At 40.6% G+C, this 20,317-nt stretch overlaps 1 protein-coding gene across 2 annotated transcripts in view; it reads left to right on the plus strand.

Moving 5' to 3' along the window:
• LOC102807403 (tripeptidyl-peptidase 2-like) overlaps positions 1–20,317 on the plus strand; it is a 147,503-nt gene that overhangs the window by 76,182 nt on the left and 51,004 nt on the right. For both annotated transcript variants that reach the window (XM_085502513.1, XM_085502520.1), the window contains exons 9-18: positions 546–645; positions 2,921–3,054; positions 4,143–4,273; positions 4,670–4,841; positions 6,992–7,149; positions 7,391–7,574; positions 7,727–7,998; positions 8,233–8,333; positions 13,355–13,451; positions 14,470–14,607. In XM_085502513.1, coding sequence (XP_085358639.1) covers positions 546–645; positions 2,921–3,054; positions 4,143–4,273; positions 4,670–4,841; positions 6,992–7,149; positions 7,391–7,574; positions 7,727–7,998; positions 8,233–8,333; positions 13,355–13,451; positions 14,470–14,607 — 1,487 coding nt within the window. The remainder of the gene's footprint in view (positions 1–545; positions 646–2,920; positions 3,055–4,142; positions 4,274–4,669; positions 4,842–6,991; positions 7,150–7,390; positions 7,575–7,726; positions 7,999–8,232; positions 8,334–13,354; positions 13,452–14,469; positions 14,608–20,317) is intronic.

Here is a 20,317-nt window from a genome sequence, read left to right on the forward strand (position 1 = left end):
GCTTTGACCACTGTAGGATTTCCTGGAGGCACTGTATCCAGTGTTATAGATAAAAATAACATATAATGGCCTAGCTTTGTCCACTGTATGATCTCCTGGAGGCACTGTATCCAGTGTTATAGATAAAAATAACATATAATGGCCTAGCTTTGTCCACTGTAGGATCTCCTGGAGGCACTGTATCCAGTGTTATAGGTAAATATATCTTATAATGGTCTAGCTTTTCTACTGTAGGATTTCCTGGAGGCACTGTATCCAGTGTTATAGATAAAAATAACATAATGGCCTAGCTTTGACCACTGTAGGATTTCCTGGAGGCACTGTTTCTAGTTTTGTAGGTAAATATAAAATATAATGGCCCAGTTCAGTCAACTGTAGGATGCCCTTAAATACGAGTCAACCATTGAACTTGCTTTAGTGTTTGTACAAAGCTAATAATGTACTATTTATACATGATACTACAATGTAGATTTCAATAATTATTCAGGAATACTGACTGGTATTTAACCTTGTAGACTCACATTTAATGTTTTCTTGGATTGCAGGTGTTGGTGCTTATGTATCTCCTGAAATGATGGCAGCAGAGTACTCTCTCAGGGAAAAACTACCAGGCACACAATATACATGGTCATCAAGAGGTCCTACGTGAGTAAAATTAGACTACCATAGTTGGTAATATGCCAATATTTATTCAAATCCTTAACAGTGTGACCTTACAGAATGTCACGAGGTGTTTGAATCATATCAGAAACTGTATTATTAAAAGGACACTGTTGTTATTATGTAATTTTGTATTTATTAATTTATTGTAATAGTATAAATTGATAACAGCCCAGAGGTAGGTTTTGTAGCCCAGTAGGTAGCCGCATTGTCACTACACGTACAGAAAGTACCTATTATGTGACCTCGAGGTCGCACTTGGACACTGCTGGACGAGTATCCGTGTGATGAATGAACAGGTGTCGCGGACCAATTAGCGATTGACACAATTAGCCATGTGATGGCAGGGTATTTAAAGACTGAGACAGCGTGGTGCTCGGTTGTTGCTGCTGGAGATCTTGACCAACATCTACGCTTTGTACGACCCTAGAAGCGGCGAGCAGTACCACCACATACTACCATAGTCGAACCCGGCGTTGAACACCAGTCTGAAGTCTAACTGGGAAGGAAGCCTTGGCGCTGTGGACGAGAAGGGAGAGTTCAAGTTGCTAATTACCGTCGCTGGCTTCTTATAATTCACCGGGCGACGCTGCCGACTGACACTGTTCGACGCACGTTGGGAAACGTTAGGTACCGAACATTCCTACACACACACTAGTTAGTCTTGGGCTTTAAGTTATTATATTACCTTGTTAATTACTAGAATTGTTATTTTCCTGGCCAGTTTATTTATGTAACATTTTAAGAGTGCATGGCACTGATAAACGTGACTAGTAGGGTACGCCGTTCCTCCCCTGGTCATAGAGTAGTTACCGACTTTGCCGTGGTGTCTACAGTGCAAAATTCCGTAACCCCCACCTCTTACCAATAACATAGTTGCATTGGTGCGTGGTGAGGGCCGCGTGTAGTGCTGAACCTCTGCAAGGGCGGGTGATACCGACGGAGAGAACTGTAGCAAGCATATGTTTTGTGTACCTAATAAATTATGGTTTCACGTAATTCACGTGTAGTGTTGTATGTGCAAGATTGGCCGGTGTGCATTATTGCTGCTTATATGTGCATACATGTATAGTCATATTGAACTCTACTGGAGCCCATCAGTCTAAATTATACTTGTGTTACACAAATTGTGTAATTTTATATTGGTTAAGAACCCGCACACGAGGTAGTAAACGTATTGCATACTATTTGGTATTTTGGCTAATATTTGACCCAGTGACCTCGTGACACAGAAGGCTAGTGCGTAATGCCAATATTTAAAACAATATATGGTCAAAACAGTGTCATGTCTGTCTTCTTTATTCTGGAATATAGACAGTCAGTGAATTGTAATAATAGTGCCCTTTGTGTTTATATAATGTTGAGAGGTCACTGCATTAATTGGAATAAACTGGCCAGAAAATTGGATTGTTCGGCTTTGTTGAAAATGATATTCAAAACCAACTATATTTGTTAAAACAGTTAAAATATTACCGGGGTAACGTAAATTTGAAGGCTTCAAAGCCATATACTAGGTCACGTATATTATCTAAGTTTTGTGGCATTGTCAAAATTGACTTCCAGTGTAAAAATGCAATATGGACTACACGACACTCACCAAGCCAAAAAATAATGCAGATATTTTAACATTTTGGGTTCTTGGGACCAAGCTAGAAACTAAAGTCATAATAATTACTATCTGATACACAGACAGGGAATGGATGTCTTTGGAACACAAATAACATGGAATCCCATTACAGTAACTCATAGAACAAAGTTGTAATGTGGTGTGAATACATGAGACAAATGATAAATATACTTTTTACGGTTACCTGTTACTAACCAGTCTGTTGACACCAAGGCAAACTCCAACTACGATATACTCAGTTGTAACACAGAAAGTTACTCTTCATGGTAGTTTTCCACTGTTATTAGTTTACACTAAGGTAATTATGTTGTTTTGAAAGATTTACTAGTGGAAATGATCACTTATTACTCTTGTAGCAGGAAGGCTATTCCTCACATTGGATATCTACTGTCCAATGCATTATTTGACGCACAATATTGCAACCAAATTAGGCATGTGAGGTTTGGTACATTGGCTATTAACCAATGAGTGCAATTGTATGTACTTAAGCTAGAAAGAATAGCACAGTTTCCAGCTAGAAATTACATGTGTATTTACTGGTAAGCTATCTAGTGTTTAATTAAGGTTATACCACATGACTAAACTATGCAAAGAAATGCACACTTTGACAATCTTTACAATTGTATATTACAGTGTTGATGGAGCTCTTGGTGTTAATATCAGTGCACCAGGTGGTGCCATAACGTCTGTTCCTAATTGGACACTTAGAGGGTCTCAACTAATGAATGGTACCTCTATGTCTTCACCAAATGCATGTGGTGGAATAGGTAAGTGCATTGTTACTGATCTTTACTGTTATACCTCATATTTCCCGGCCTCGTAACGCTATGGAAGTCCCGATGCGCTTTGATAACGGCTGACGATATTATTCAGTGGATGGGAAATATACCAAAAGGCCAGTTGGACTCATTATTACCCTGACGAAAGCCGGCATACTACCACAACCAATCATAAAGATAACTGGTCACAAAAACGTGTCAAGTTTATAGTACTACGATACTCACAGTCAGCTGGCATGGGTATCACTCGATACACCCATCAACACCGATGCCAGCTGACTGTGACGATACTGTCTCCACAGAAGATCATTGGTGCATTTCAGATATTCTTAGTTGAGCTACGTCATAATCTGGAAATGTAAACCAAACTGCTTCTTGTCAAGCAATTGCTTTTCCTTCACCGACTAAAGTTTTTAACAACTGTGCGGCTACAACATCAGCTCCAAGGAAACGCCCGTTGTCGGACGGTCAGTAAATGACCAACCTTAGCTGGACTGTAGTGTTCATTCTTCCCGGTCATTCTTATGAAAGAAAGTTTATAATGAGTTTGTATTTATTACCGTTAAAATATTGTTATAAATTAACGTTCATTTTGCTGTTACATTAAAACGTAATTTGTGGATATATTTGGTGATATTCCTTTGTCTAATGTGTGAGAGTTGTTGACGCGTTTGCGTCGTTTAGAATCCCCCGTATAAATCCGTGCCAGTAAAGCTGCCCATATGGAAACCCGGATTGAATTGAATATGTTTTCTTTTGTGCTAGACGAGTGAAAAATAACATAACTAAGGACTTTTTTTTTCATATAAGGTATATGATAAAATCTTTATGGACTGGATACAGCTTTTGCTGCCCTTGATCGTACGCCGCACGACCTCGGGCCGCAAAAGTTGTATCCAGTCCATAAAGAATATTATGTATTGATTCAATGCAAATGAAAATAATGGAAGTTTGGTGTTTTGTGAGACTTGTTATGTTATTGTTTATTTAGTGAACAGAAAGATTATATAATAATTTTTCACATTATATTGGTTTTCTTGAATTGCATGGCTAATGCTACATTCTCATTTCCACAGCACTTGTATTATCGGGTTTAAAGTGCAATAGTATACCCTATACACCATATAGTATACGACGGTGTCTAGAAAACACAGCATATAAAGTAGACACCATTGAAACATTTGCACAAGGACATGGACTAATACAGGTTAGTTGTATTATAGTATTATAGTTTTATGGCCTTTTATTATTCTTCATTTGGACACACTTTTGACCTCTATGCATGCATGTGTGTATGTATGTATGCGTGTGTGTGTATCTCCACCTGTATCTCATATATGCCTGGACCAATGACATTAAGATTTCACACATACATTTTGCTTCTTGGCATACATATATACATGTCTATACATTTTACAATCCTATTCAAGTTGGTCAAATTTGATCAAAATTAGTCAACTGATGGCCATTTTGTATATCAAAACATTTTTTTTTTTTTGCTCATTTTTCGCTTCCTTTTGAGCTTATTGTCCATCGGTATGGTCTGGTACTATTTATTGTATTTATTTTATGAGTAATTATCACCTTGAATTTCCCTGTTTAGGTTGATAAAGCTTTTGAATATTACATGAAGTATGCAGACTCACCAGAAAGAAATGTTCGATTCAGAGTATTATGGGATAACAATAGGGGTATATATCTCAGAGAACAACCTCATTTATGTAAACCAATGGAGTGCAATGTAACAGTAGAACCAATCTACCCAGAGTCAACAGGTAAGCATGTAACAATAATCAATCTACCCAGGGTCAACAGGTTAGCATGTGACAGTAACCAATCTACCCAGGGTCAGCAGGTAAGCATGTAACAATAATCAATATTCCAGGGCCAACAGGTTAGCATGTGACAGTAACCAATCTACCCAGGGTCAGTAGGTTAGCATGTGATAGTAACCAATATTCCAGGGCCAACAGGTTAGCATGTGACAGTAACCAATCTACTCAGGGTCAGCAGGTAAGCATGTAACAATAATCAATCTACCCAGAGTCAACAGATAAGCATGTGACAGTAACCAATCTACCCAGGGTCAACAGGTTAGCATGTGATAGTAACCAATATCCCAGGGTCAACAGGTTAGCATGTGACAGTAACCAATCTACTCAGGGTCAGCAGGTAAGCATGTAACAGTAACCAATCTACCCAGGGTCAACAGGTTAGCATGTGACAGTAACCAATCTACTCAGGGTCAGCAGGTAAGCATGTAACAGTAACCAATCTACCCAGGGTCAACAGGTTAGCATGTGACAGTAACCAATCTACTCAGGGTCAGCAGGTAAGCATGTGACAGTAACCAATCTACCCAGGGTCAACAGGTAAGCATGTGACAGTAACCAATCTACCCAGAGTCAACAGATAAGCAATGTAGCAATAACCAATCTACCCAGAGTCAACAGGTAAGCATGTGACAGTAACCCATCTTACCCATAGTCTATGGGAAAGCATGTAACAGGTGAACCATTCTATCTAGACTATCCATTCCAGTACCCTCCACATCTTCCCATTCCAGTACCCTCCACTTCTTCCCATTCCAGTACCTAACATTTCTCCCCATTCCAGTACCTAACACTTCTCCCCATCCAAGTACCTACCACTTCTCCCCATCCCATCCCTCCCAACCCATTACTTACCATTTGTTCTCATCCCAGTACCTCCCACTATATCCCATCCCAGTACCTCCCACTACACCCCATGCCAATACCCCCCACTACACCCCATCCCAGTACCTCCCACTACACCTCTATCCCAGTACCTTTACCCTTATCCCAGTACCTTCACCTCCACCCTTATCTCAGTACCTTCATCCCCATTCTCATCCCAGTACCCTTACCTCCATTCTCACCCCATTACTCTCACCTCCATTCTCATCCCAGTACCATCACCTCCATTCCCATCCCAGTACCCTCACCTCCATTCTCATCCCAGTACCCTCACCTCCATTCTCATCCCAGTACACTCACCTCCATTCTCATCCCAGTACCATCACCTCCACCCTCATCCCCGTATCTTTACCTCTGCCTTCATCCCAGTACCTTCACCTCCATTCTCATCCCAGTACCCTCACCTCCATTCTCATCCCAGTACCCTCACCTCTATTCTCATCCCAGTACCCTCACCTCCATTCTCATCCCAGTACTTTTACCCTCATTCCACATCTTCACATTCACCTCCATCCTCATCCCAGTACATTCACCTTCACCTCCACCCTCATCCCAACCTTCACCTCCACCCTCATCTCAACCTTCACCTCATCCCAGTACCCACACATCCATCCTCATCCCCGTATTGTCACCTCTGCCGTCTGCCCTCATCCCAGTACCCTCATCTCCATTCTCATCCCAGTACCCTCACCTCCATTCTCATCCCAGTACCCTCACCTCCATTCTCATCCCAGTACCTTCACTCCATCCCACATTTTCACATTTACCTGCACCCTCATGTCAACCTTCACCTCATCCCAGTACCCACACATCCATCCTCATCCCTGTATCGTCACCTCTGGCCTCATCCCAGTACCCTCACCTCAATTCTCATGCCAGTACCCTCACCTCCATTCTCATCCCAGTACCTTCACCTTCATTCCACATCTTCACATTCACCTCCACCCTCATCTCAGTACAATCACCTCCACCCTCATTCAATTCACTGAAACTAGAGACCATAGCTGATAGTATTATATGACAAATATATTTTTAATTTTACTACTTACAATGTATATGGATATAATTATGTGTTACCTCATGTGTACTAATTTGCACAATTCTCTATTGTCACTTGTTACATTTCAGTAATGAACATTAAAACTGCTAACAAAATGTTGAGAGGAATGCGACCCTAGTTTTATGTTATCTTTTCATTTTCTTTTAAGAACCCCGTGAAAAGATAGCATTTAATATGCATGCCAGCTTGTCATCAAATGTTTCCTGGGTATCAGTACCAACACATCTAGAACTCATGAATTCAGCGAGGTCTTTTAGTGTTAAAGTTGACTCATCTGGACTCACAGAAGGATCCCATTATACAGAGGTAGGATCACAATGTTTGTATCAATTTATACACTATATATGTTAACTCTACAGGTTATCCTCTTTGATGTGCACATGAACGGAATGTCCCATCTGTGTAGATTATGGATGTTGAGGCGTTAACTCTACAGTTTATCTTTCATATGCAGATGTGTGGATATGTCAAGTCTTGACAGAGTGTCCCATCTGTGTAGGTTATGGATGTTGAGGCGTTAACTCTACAGTTTATCTTTCATATGCAGGTGTGTGGATATGATGTGAAATGTCCACAGAGTGGTCCTCTGTTCAGAGTTCCTATTACTGTTATCAAACCATGTAAGGTGCATGATGAAACTTACTATGAAATGAAATCTGATGATTTAACATTCCGAGCTGGACAGATACATAGAAGATTTATTGCTGTACCAGTCGGGGCTACTTGGGCAGGTAGTGTGACTATCTAACAAACCCTTTTTGTTGATAAGGCCGCTAATGTATAAGAAGTAAAAATATTGTAGGAAAAAATAAAGTGACTATTTATAATATAGTGTAGTGTCTCAACTTTTAAATGCTTACTAGTTTATTTGTTTTCATTTCAGATTTGACAGTTGTATCTATGGAAAAGAAACTGCCATCACGTTTTGTAATTCATGCTATACAATTACTTCCACAGTCTGCATATAGAACACATGAATACTACAAGTTTATTACATTACCAGAATTAGCAGAAAGTACCCATGCATTTAGTGTGCAGGGTGGCGTGACACTAGAACTAGTTATTGCAAAGTGGTGGGCCAGTATAGGTACTGTTAATGTCAAGTACATTGTATCCTTCCATGGACTCGCACCTACCTCACGTGTTATTAATATGGTAAGATATTTAAACCACCATCTGTCTAAATTTATTGCACAAATATAATTCAACAATTGAAGACATCATAATTGAACTAGTTTTTGAATTATAATTGTGTAGTTAGTTGATGAAAGATTGAATGGAGAGTTATAGTAATAATGGGAAAAAAACAAAATGAGAGAATACATATTTATTTTGAGTACAAACTTATTATGAATTCTAGGAAATAACATGTACATATTTTATCTTCAGCATGCAGCAGAAGGCATTGTCAGAGTTAATTCTGTGTCAACACTTAGACACGAAGAAATTTCTCCTTCTCTTACTCTGAAGAACTGTGTTCAACCTCTCAGGTAATACTGCATCCCATATTGAAATTTATTACAATGTATAAAGGGACTAATGTGTGGTTAGAAACCAGTGCAGTCATCGGTCACTAGGACTTTAAGTCTATGGAATCAATGTCAGTAAAACTATATTGTCAGTTGATAGCAATGTGTCAGTAGAACCGAAGTGTCAGTAGAACCAGTGTGCCAGTAGAACCAGTGTGTCAGTAGAACCAGTGTACCAGTAGAACCGAAGTGTCAGTAGAACCAGTGTGCCAGTAGAACCAGTGTGCCAGTAGAACCAATGTGTCACTAGAACCCAAGTGTCAGTAGAACCGAAGTGTCAGTAGAACCAGTGTGTCAGTAGAACCTGTGTACCAGTAGAACCAAAGTGTCAGTAGAACCAGTGTGCCAGTAGAACCAGTGTGCCAGTAGAACCAGTGTGCCAGTAGAACCAGTGTGCCAGTAGAACCAGTGTGCCAGTAGAACCAATGTGTCAGTAGAATCAGTGTACCAGTAGAACCCAAGTGTCAGTAGAACCAGTGTGCCAGTAGAACCCAAGTGTCAGTAGAACCCAAGTGTCAGGAGAACCAGTGTGCCAGTAGAACCAATGTGTCAGTAGAACCCAAGTGTCAGTAGAACCCAAGTGTCAGTAGAACCAATGTGTCAGTAAAACCCAAGTGTCAGTAGAACCCAAGTGTCAGTAGAACCCAAGTGTCAGTAGAACCCAATGTGTCAGTAGAACCAGTGTGCCAGTGAAACCAGTGTGTCAGTAGAACCAGTGTGTCAGTAGAACCAGTGTGCCAGTAGAACCCAAGTGTCAGTAGAACCGAAGTGCCAGTGGAACCAGTGTGCCAGTAGAACCAATGTGTCAGTAGAACAAGTGTACCAGTAGAACCCAAGTGTTAGTAGAACCTAAGTGTCAGTAGAACCTAAGTGTCAGTAGAACCAATGTGTCAGTAGAATCAGTGTGTCAGTAGAACAAATGTGTCAGAGGAACCAATGTGTCAGTAGAACCAGTGTGCCAGTAGAACCAATGTGTCAGTAGAACCAATGTACCAGTAGAACCAATGTGTCAGTAGAACCAATGTGCCAGTAGAACCAATGTGCCAGTAGAACCAATGTGCCAGTAGAACCAATGTGCCAGTAGAACCAATGTGTCAGTAGAACCAATGTGTCAGTAGAACCAATGTGCCAGTAGAACCAATGTGCCAGTAGAACCAGTGTGTCAGTAGAACCAGTGTGTCAGTAGAACCAGTGTGCCAGTAGAACCAATGTACCAGTAGAACCCAAAGTGTCAGTAGAACCAATGTGCCAGTAGAACCAGTGTGCCAGTAGAACCAATGTGCCAGTAGAACCAGTGTGCCAGTAGAACCAGTGTGTCAGTAGAACCAGTGTACCAGTAGAACCGAAGTGTCAGTAGAACCAGTGTACCAGTAGAACCGAAGTGTCAGTAGAACCGAAGTGTCAGTAGAACCGAAGTGTCAGTAGAACCAGTGTGCCAGTAGAACCAATGTGTCAGTAGAACCCAAGTGTCAGTAGAACCAATGTGTCAGTAGAACCAATGTGTCAGTAGAACCAGTGTGCCAGTGAAACCAATGTGCCAGTAGAACCAATGTGTCAGTAGAACCAGTGTGCCAGTAGAACCAGTGTGCCAGTAGAACCGAAGTGTCAGTAGAACCAGTGTGCCAGTAGAACCAGTGTGCCAGTAGAACCAGTGTGCCAGTAGAACCAATGTGTCACTAGAACCCAAGTGTCAGTAGAACCGAAGTGTCAGTAGAACCGAAGTGTCAGTAGAACCAGTGTGTCAGTAGAACCAGTGTGTCAGTAGAACCAGTGTACCAGTAGAACCGAAGTGTCAGTAGAACCAGTGTGCCAGTAGAACCAGTGTGCCAGTAGAACCAATGTGTCACTAGAACCCAAGTGTCAGTAGAACCGAAGTGTCAGTAGAACCAGTGTGCCAGTAGAACCAGTGTGTCAGTAGAACCAGTGTACCAGTAGAACCGAAGTGTCAGTAGAACCAGTGTGCCAGTAGAACAAGTGTGCCAGTAGAACCAATGTGCCAGTAGAACCAGTGTGCCAGTAGAACCAGTGTGTCAGTAGAATCGGTGTACCAGTAGAACCCAAGTGTCAGTAGAACCAGTGTGCCAGTAGAACCAGTGTGCCAGTAGAACCAATGTGTCAGTAGAACCCAAGTGTCAGTAGAACCCAAGTGTCAGTAGAACCAATGTGTCAGTAGAACCAATGTGTCAGTAGAACCAGTGTGCCAGTGAAACCAATGTGTCAGTAGAACCAATGTGTCAGTAGAACCAGTGTGCCAGTAGAACCAGTGTGCCAGTAGAACCGAAGTGTCAGTAGAACCAGTGTGCCAGTAGAACCAGTGTGCCAGTAGAACCAGTGTGCCAGTAGAACCAATGTGTCACTAGAACCCAAGTGTCAGTAGAACCGAAGTGTCAGTAGAACCAGTGTGTCAGTAGAACCAGTGTGTCAGTAGAACCAGTGTACCAGTAGAACCGAAGTGTCAGTAGAACCAGTGTGCCAGTAGAACCAGTGTGCCAGTAGAACCAATGTGTCACTAGAACCCAAGTGTCAGTAGAACCGAAGTGTCAGTAGAACCAGTGTGCCAGTAGAACCAGTGTGTCAGTAGAACCAGTGTACCAGTAGAACCGAAGTGTCAGTAGAACCAGTGTGCCAGTAGAACAAGTGTGCCAGTAGAACCAATGTGCCAGTAGAACCAGTGTGCCAGTAGAACCAGTGTGTCAGTAGAATCGGTGTACCAGTAGAACCCAAGTGTCAGTAGAACCAGTGTGCCAGTAGAACCAGTGTGCCAGTAGAACCAATGTGTCAGTAGAACCCAAGTGTCAGTAGAACCCAAGTGTCAGTAGAACCAATGTGTCAGTAGAACCAATGTGTCAGTAGAACCAGTGTGCCAGTGAAACCAATGTGTCAGTAGAACCAATGTGTCAGTAGAACCAGTGTGCCAGTAGAACCAGTGTGCCAGTAGAACCGAAGTGTCAGTAGAACCAGTGTGCCAGTAGAACCAGTGTGCCAGTAGAACCAGTGTGCCAGTAGAACCAATGTGTCACTAGAACCCAAGTGTCAGTAGAACCGAAGTGTCAGTAGAACCAGTGTGTCAGTAGAACCAGTGTGTCAGTAGAACCAGTGTACCAGTAGAACCGAAGTGTCAGTAGAACCAGTGTGCCAGTAGAACCAGTGTGCCAGTAGAACCAATGTGTCACTAGAACCCAAGTGTCAGTAGAACCGAAGTGTCAGTAGAACCAGTGTGCCAGTAGAACCAGTGTGTCAGTAGAACCAGTGTACCAGTAGAACCGAAGTGTCAGTAGAACCAGTGTGCCAGTAGAACAAGTGTGCCAGTAGAACCAATGTGCCAGTAGAACCAGTGTGCCAGTAGAACCAATGTGTCAGTAGAATCGGTGTACCAGTAGAAGCCAAGTGTCAGTAGAACCAGTGTGCCAGTAGAACCAGTGTGCCAGTAGAACCAATGTGTCAGTAGAACCCAAGTGTCAGTAGAACCCAAGTGTCAGTAGAACCAATGTGTCAGTAGAACCAATGTGTCAGTAGAACCAGTGTGTCAGTAGAACCAGTGTGCCAGTGAAACCAATGTGTCAGTAGAACCAGTGTGCCAGTAGAACCAGTGTGGCAGTAGAACCCAAGTGTCAGTAGAACCGAAGTGCCAGTGGAACCAGTGTGCCAGTAGAACCAATGTGTCAGTAGAACAAGTGTACCAGTAGAACCCAAGTGTTAGTAGAACCAAAGTGTCAGTAGAACCTAAGTGTCAGTAGAACCAATGTGTCAGTAGAACCAGTGTGTCAGTAGAAGCATTGTGTCAGTAGAACAAATGTGTCAGAGGAACCAATGTGTCAGTAGAACCAGTGTGCCAGTAGAACCAATGTGCCAGTAGAACCAATGTGCCAGTAGAACCAATGTGCCAGTAGAACCAATGTGCCAGTAGAACCAATGTGTCAGTAGAACCAATGTGTCAGTAGAACCAATGTGCCAGTAGAACCAATGTGTCAGTAGAACCAGTGTGTCAGTAGAACCAGTGTGCCAGTAGAACCCAAAGTGTCAGTAGAACCAATGTGTCAGTAGAACCAGTGTGCCAGTAGAACCAATGTGCCAGTAGAACCAGTGTGCCAGTAGAACCAATGTGTCAGTAGAATCAGTGTACCAGTAGAACCCAAGTGTCAGTAGAACCAATGTGTCAGTAGAACCAGTGTGCCAGTGAAACCAATGTGTCAGTAGAACCAGTGTGCCAGTAGAACCCAAGTGTCAGTAGAACCGAAGTGCCAGTGGAACCAGTGTGCCAGTAGAACCAATGTGTCAGTAGAACCAGTGTACCAGTAGAACCAAAGTGTCAGTAGAACCAAAGTGTCAGTAGAACCAAAGTGTCAGTAGAACCAGTGTGTCAGTAGAACCAGTGTGTCAGTAGAACCCAAGTGTCAGTAGAACCGAAGTGCCAGTGGAACCAGTGTGCCAGTAGAACCAATGTGTCAGTAGAACCAGTGTACCAGTAGAACCAAAGTGTCAGTAGAACCAAAGTGTCAGTAGAACCAAAGTGTCAGTAGAACCAGTGTGCCACTAGAACCAATGTGTCAGTAGAACCCAAGTATCAGTAGAACCCAAGTGTCAGTAGAACCAATGTGTCAGTAGAACCAAAGTGTCAGTAGAACCAGTGTGCCAGTGAAACCAATGTGTCAGTAGAACAAATGTGTCAGAGGAACCAATGTGTCAGTAGAACCAGTGTGCCAGTAGAACCAGTGTGTCAGTAGAACCAGTGTGTCAGTAGAACCAATGTGTCAGTAGAACCAATGTGTCAGTAGAACCAATGTCAGTAGAACCAGTGTGTCAGTAGAACCAGTGCGTCAGTAGAACCAGTGCGTCAGTAGAACCAGTGTGTCAGTAGAACCAATGTGTCAGTAGAACCAATGTGTCAGTAAAACCAATTTGTTACTGTGACCATTGTAAACTCTTGAATATTTATTTGTAACATATTGCACTACGATGTGAAACATTTTGTTGTATTTCAGGCCAAGTGAACACAAGATTAGACCATTAAACCATAGAGATGTGCTGCCTGAATGTAGACAGATTTATGAGCTACTCCTCACATATCAATTTCATCAGGTGAGTTTATGATGCTATCATCAAACCTTATTCTGTGACAATTACATTACAAAGTAAATCAGCAAAAATCATATTTGTGTTTGCCGTCACCATTGTATTTACAGAGTAAATCAGCTGAAATCATATGTTTGTTTGCTGTCACCATTGTATTACAGAGTAAATCAGCTGAAATCATATGTTTGTTTGCTGTCACCATTGTATTACAGAGTAAATCAGCTGAAATCATATGTTTGTTTGCTGTCACCATTGTATTACAGAATAAATCAGCTGAAATCATATGTTTGTTTGCTGTCACCATTGTATTACAGAGTAAATCAGCTGAAATCATATGTTTGTTTGCTGTCACCATTGTATTACAGAGTAAATCAGCTGAAATCATATGTTTGTTTGCTGTCACCATTGTATTACAGAGTAAATCAGCTGAAATCATGTTTGTTTGCGGTCACCATTGTATTACAGAGTAAATCAGCTGAAATCATATGTTTGTTTGCTGTCACCATTGTATTACAGAGTAAATCAGCTGAAATCATATGTTTGTTTGCTGTCACCATTGTATTACAGAGTAAATCAGCTGAAATCATATGTTTGTTAGCTGTCACCATTGTATTACAGAGTAAATCAGCTGAAATCATGTTTGTTTGCTGTCACCATTGTATTACAGAGTAAATCAGCTGAAATCATATGTTTGTTTGCTGTCACCATTGTATTACAGAGTAAATCAGCTGAAATCATATGTTTGTTTGCTGTCACCATTGTATTACAGAGTAAATCAGCTGAAATCATATGTTTGTTTGCTGTCACCATTGTATTACAGAGTAAATCAGCTGAAATCATATGTTTGTTAGCTGTCACCATTGTATTACAGAGTAAATCAGCTGAAATCATATGTTTGTTTGCTGTCACCATTGTATTACAGAGTAAATCTGCTGAAATCATATGTTTGTTTGCTGTCACCATTGTATTACAGAGTAAATCAGCTGAAATCATATGCTTGTTTGCTGTCACCATTGTATTACAGAGTAAATCAGCTGAAATCACACCAAACTGCCCATTACTCAGTGATATGTTATATGAAAATGATTATGAAGGTCAAATATGGTTAATGTTTGATAATAATAAACAGTACATTGGTGCTGGAGATGCCTATCCTAACCAGGTAAGAAATCAGAATCACTATACTCTCACTACTACACCTTCAAATTTAGTTTACATTCAAGTTGTGAACCTTATTAGTTTCAGTCCAAACAGAGGAATTTATAAATTGACCTCTGTGCGTCCATGCAAGCCCACCTGTATCTTAGACATGCCTTGAGCGATCACATTCAAACTTCACACATACATGATGCATCTTCAAAGAATTATGCACATCGATTCGTTTCACATGCCGATTCAAGATGGCTTAATGGTGGCCATTTTGTTTAAACTTGGTATATACATTGGACATAATGAGACCTTGATGCCATATCTCTGATAGGCTTTGACTGAACATATTCAAACTTTATACTAGTATATACAACATGGCACACATATGTACTTGCATTCATGTTATCATCTAGGATGGGCGAATGGCTGCCATTTTCATGTTATCATCTAAGATGGGCGAATGGCAGCCATTTTCATGTTATCATCTTGGATGGGCGAATGGCAGCCATTTTCATGTTATCATCTAAGATGGGCGAATGGCTGCCATTTTCATGTTATCATCTTGGATGGGCGAATGGCAGCCATTTTCATGGTATTGTAAGGTAGGTTCTCTGTTCAGCAAGTTGACAAAAGACACTAGTCCCCAAATTAATTTAGAAACATAGCACAGGGCAACCGATGTGATATTTGGATAACTAAACTAATGCAATGAAGCATCACACACCACAATGATTGATCAAGAACTAAACTAATATGATATATGTCAAAGGTCACTAGCATTTATTCAACCTTGCATGCAAATAGGGAAAATGGATTCCTGTACAGGGTGATACTATGGGGCAACTTCAACATACACTTTAGTTTGCAATAATGCACAATAATAATTAACAACAGTCAACAGTAAACAAGAGTTCACTAAGTATCAGAATATACCAATTATTGACAACAAGAGTTCACTACAATGTCCACGATGTCCTAACAACAGGGCTGTGCTTTGGCGTTGCTTAGGTAATAACGTCACGACTTGTTGTTCAGCAATGTCTACGTTCACGCGCGGTCACACACATAACGGTCACGTACTCATAACAAAGTCAGGCATAGCCTCCGACCTCTAGATTGACTTCGGCGATTAATACACACACGGGTTGGCGAATATGAACGAGTTGTATTTACTCACGTATTGTAGAGCACAATGTTGATGAAGGGTATATTAAGTTAAATAAAGTCTCAACCATGCGTTCGTTGAAATCTAGATCTAGTAGATTCACAGAGCGTAGATTGTTCATTCAATTTCTTTACGATAGGAGGTTCACACAGTAATGTCACTCATTGACGATATACACAATATACTAGTATATATATGAGGAATACACGATACTGTCACTTGTTGACAACGTACACAGTGCGAGGCATTCACGGTAACGTCACTCGTTGACGATAGTCGCACTAAAACTAAGAGGTATTCACGGTAACGTTACTCATCGATAATCTTCGTGATTAAGAGGTACTCACGGCAATGTCATTCATAGATGATTTCTGGGCGAATGCGAACTTCACATGTAAACAATGCCAGTCCAGCAAAACTGCCACTTCCGGGTTCGCAGACAAGTAGTCTCACAGAAAATTGTTCGATCCAATTCGGAGTGATGCCGTCTCACAGTTCAAGTACCCACAACTTCAATTAAGCAACTTTCCAGTGATGAAAGTGCTCTTTTCAGTCAGCGACTTTCCTTTTCACCCTCCGTGTCCCCTCGTCAGTGAATTCTCCTCTCCCGCATGGTTTTCTTTTTACCTCCTCTGTCAATCCGCGAGCATGTGACCCGTTATCTCAAATTGACTAATAACATGAATGAATCACGTGATAATAAGCAGAATAAACAGATTAATTAGAACAAATAATAGGTCACGCATAAATGTGACAAATAAACACTGGGCATGGCACAATACAATCAGAACTATTTTCTAAGCCGCATCACATGCGCTCCTTGATTGCTAAGTGTAGAACTATTTCATAACGCAACAACTTGTACATATATGTACCATAATAACTCTATTAGACTGATCAGTCATAAAACAACTTATCCACTATGTTTTGCTAGCATAGAAATTACACATGGTTACATTATCATCTAGGATGGGCGAATGGCAGCCATTTTCATGTTGTCATCTAGGATGGGCGAATAGCAGCCATTTTCATGTTATCATCTAGGATGGGCGAATGGCAGCCATTTTCATGTTGTCATCTAAGATGGGTGAATGGCAGCCGTTTTCATGTTATCACCTAGGATGGGCGAATGGCAGCCATTTTCATGTTGTCATCTAAGATGGGTGAATGGCATCCGTTTTCATGTTATTGTCTAGGATGGGCGAATGGTAGCCATTTTCATGTTATCACCTAGGATGGGCGAATGGCAGCCATTTTCATGTTATCATCTAGGATGGGGGAATTGCAGCCATTTTCATGTTATCATCTAGGATGGGAGAATGGCAGCCATTTTCATGTTATCATCTAAGATGGGTGAATGGCAGCCGTTTTCATGTTATTGTCTAGGATGGGAGAATGGCAGCCATTTTCATGTTATCATCTAAGATGGGCGAATGGTAGCCATTTTCATGTTATCATCTAAGATGGGTGAATGGCAGTCGTTTTCATGTTATCATCTAGGATGGGCGAATGGCAGCCATTTTCATGTTATCATCTAAGATGGGCTAATGGCAGCCATTTTCATGTTATCATCTAAGATGGGCGAATGGCAGCCATTTTCATGTTATTGTCTAGGATGGGCGAATGGTAGCCATTTTCATGTTATTGTCTAAGATGGGCTAATGGCAGCCATTTTTATGTTATTGTCTAAGATGGGCGAATGGCAGCCATTTTCATGTTATCATCTAAGATGGGTGAATGGCAGCCGTTTTCATGTTATTGTCTAGGATGGGCAAATGGCAGCCATTTTCATGTTATCATCTAAGATGGGCGAATGGTAGCCATTTTCATGTTATCATCTAAGATGGGTGAATGGCAGTCGTTTTCATGTTATCATCTAGGATGGGCGAATGGCAGCCATTTTCATGTTATCATCTAAGATGGGCTAATGGCAGCCATTTTCATGTTATCATCTAGGATGGGCGAATGGCAGCCATTTTCATGTTATCATCTAAGATGGGCTAATGGCAGCCATTTTCATGTTATCATCTAAGATGGGCGAATGGCAGCCATTTTCATGTTATCATCTAAGATGGGCGAATGGTAGCCATTTTCATGTTATCATCTAAGATGGGTGAATGGCAGTCGTTTTCATGTTATCATCTAGGATGGGCGAATGGCAGCCATTTTCATGTTATCATCTAAGATGGGCTAATGGCAGCCATTTTCATGTTATTATCTAAGATGGGCGAATGGCAGCCATTTTCATGTTATCATCTAGGATGGGCGAATGGCAGCCATTTTCATGTTATCATCTAAGATGGGCGCATGGCAGCCATTTTCATGTTATCATCTAAAATGGACGAATGGCAGACATTTTCATGTTATCATCTAAGATGGGCGAATGGCAGCCATTTTCATGTTATCATCTAAGATGGGCAAATGGCAGCCATTTTCATGTCACAATCCAAGATGGCTGAATGGCAGCCATTTCATGTTATCATCTAAGATGGGCGAATGGCAGCCATTTTCATGTCACAATCTAAGATGGCTGACTGGCAGCTATTTTCATGTTAAAAATGCATCAAAATTACACATTTCTGCTAATCTTGACCATATCTTGGTCATATATGGACAGTTGTTCAAACTTGCTACATAAATTGAACATAATGGGACCATTTTGTCTCTCAGATCAGATTAGAAATAGCCAAATGACAAATTTTGTATTAACACAATGTCATGCTTTGACAGATTGCAATCAAACTTTACAACTACATTGTATATCATGTTACACTTACTAACTTGTATTTGTTTCAAACTCTGATTCAAAATGGCTGACACATTTCATTGTGATGTCATGACACAACTTGTTATTATTAATTCGTCAATCTGAAACCTTATGCATGTAATATACATAGATATTGTTTAAGTTTTTGTTTTTCAACATGGCCAATTGATTGTCATATTGTTTTCAAAAATGCAGTTGATGGATTACCTACAAACTTTATGCATATATATATATATATATATATATATATATATATATATATATATATATATATATATATATATATATACACATCATTCCATAGTACAAGTGTACTTGAATTTCATAGAGGTGACAAAGGCAATCACCTAGATGCTTCCTTTGTTATTCCTATGTGCCTAGTAAATTTTATCAAATTTGACCTTCAAACTAAGTGTCCTCTCAATTTCAAGCCCTGGTGTCCCTGGTAATTAAGCTCAGGCATTCATTTCAAAATCGGATTCATGATATCAGTCAGATGGCCATATTGGCCATATATGCTAAAATTTACCCAAAACAAGTATTTCCATCATTACCAAACTGAATTTGGTTTCACTCAAACATCGATAATGACTTGTGTGACCTTGAATGCACATTTTGCTTTACAGATCTGATTCCAAGTGAATCTATTATTTGTCCAAAAACTAAAAGAATTTCACCCCTATTTGTTTATCAGTTAATGTATGCTTTCATCTGCCCCTGTATCTAAAACATGCCTGGAACATGCATTTATTTTGTGATCCAATTCAAGACGGCCAAATGGCAGCCATTTTAGTGCAAAAAAATCATAAAAATCTAGCATTTCTGTCATTCTGGACTATATTATGTCGTGTATGTGTAGGTTAATTTCAAACATTATAATATATACATTGGACATTATGGAACCTTGATGCACGTCAGATTCAAAATGGCCAATCAGTTGCCATTTAGTTTTAATGAGTGCTGTTAAAGAGATATATCTTCAATATGTCTGGATCCTTCTTCTTCAGCCTTCTAACTTTCTGTATAAGCATAGGCCACAGAGCGTCTCCTTCCACTCTCTTCTGCTCTGGGCTAGTCTGGTGATGGTGTGCCAGTTGTGGCCCATCTTCATTTCCTGTTCCCATGTTCTAAGCCAGGTGTTTCTTGGCCTTCCTCTATTTCTCTTCCCCTGTGGATTCCATTGCAATTCCTTTCTAGTGATGGTTCCTGGTTCTTTCCTTAGTGTATGAGCAATCCAAGTCCATTTTCTTTTCTTCAACTGATTTGTGGTAGGTGTATCTGGTTTGTTTGTTCCCAGAGCTCTTGGTTGCTATTCCGGTTCAGCCACCATATTCCCAGTATTTTTCTTAGGCAACAGTTTATAAAGGCTTGAATTTTCCTGTTGCATTCTGAGATTGTTTTCCATGTCTCTGATCCATACAACAATACTTTTTTTCACATTTGTATTGAAAATCTTTATCTTTCTTTTCGTGGCTATCTCTCTTGACCTCCAAGCTTCCTTGAGCAAATTGAATGCTGTCCTTGCCTTTCCAATCCAGTTTCTAATGTCTTGCTCTGTCCCTCCAGCTGTGTTCACAATGCTGCCTAGATATGTAAATGATGTTACTTCTTCTATCACCCCACTGATAGATACTGTTTGCACTGGTGCTATTTACTTTCATCACCTTTGTCTTGTTTGTATTGATGTGCAGTCCAATTTTTATAACTTCTTCCTCTAAGCTTGATGTTTTCTCCTGCATTTGCTTGTGGGTTGGTGACAGCAATACTAAATCATTGTCAAAATCCAAATCT

The sequence above is a fragment of the Saccoglossus kowalevskii genome, chromosome 1 (genome assembly GCF_978046115.1).
Source record: "Saccoglossus kowalevskii chromosome 1, keSacKowa6.1, whole genome shotgun sequence".
Lineage (NCBI taxonomy): Eukaryota > Metazoa > Hemichordata > Enteropneusta > Harrimaniidae > Saccoglossus > Saccoglossus kowalevskii.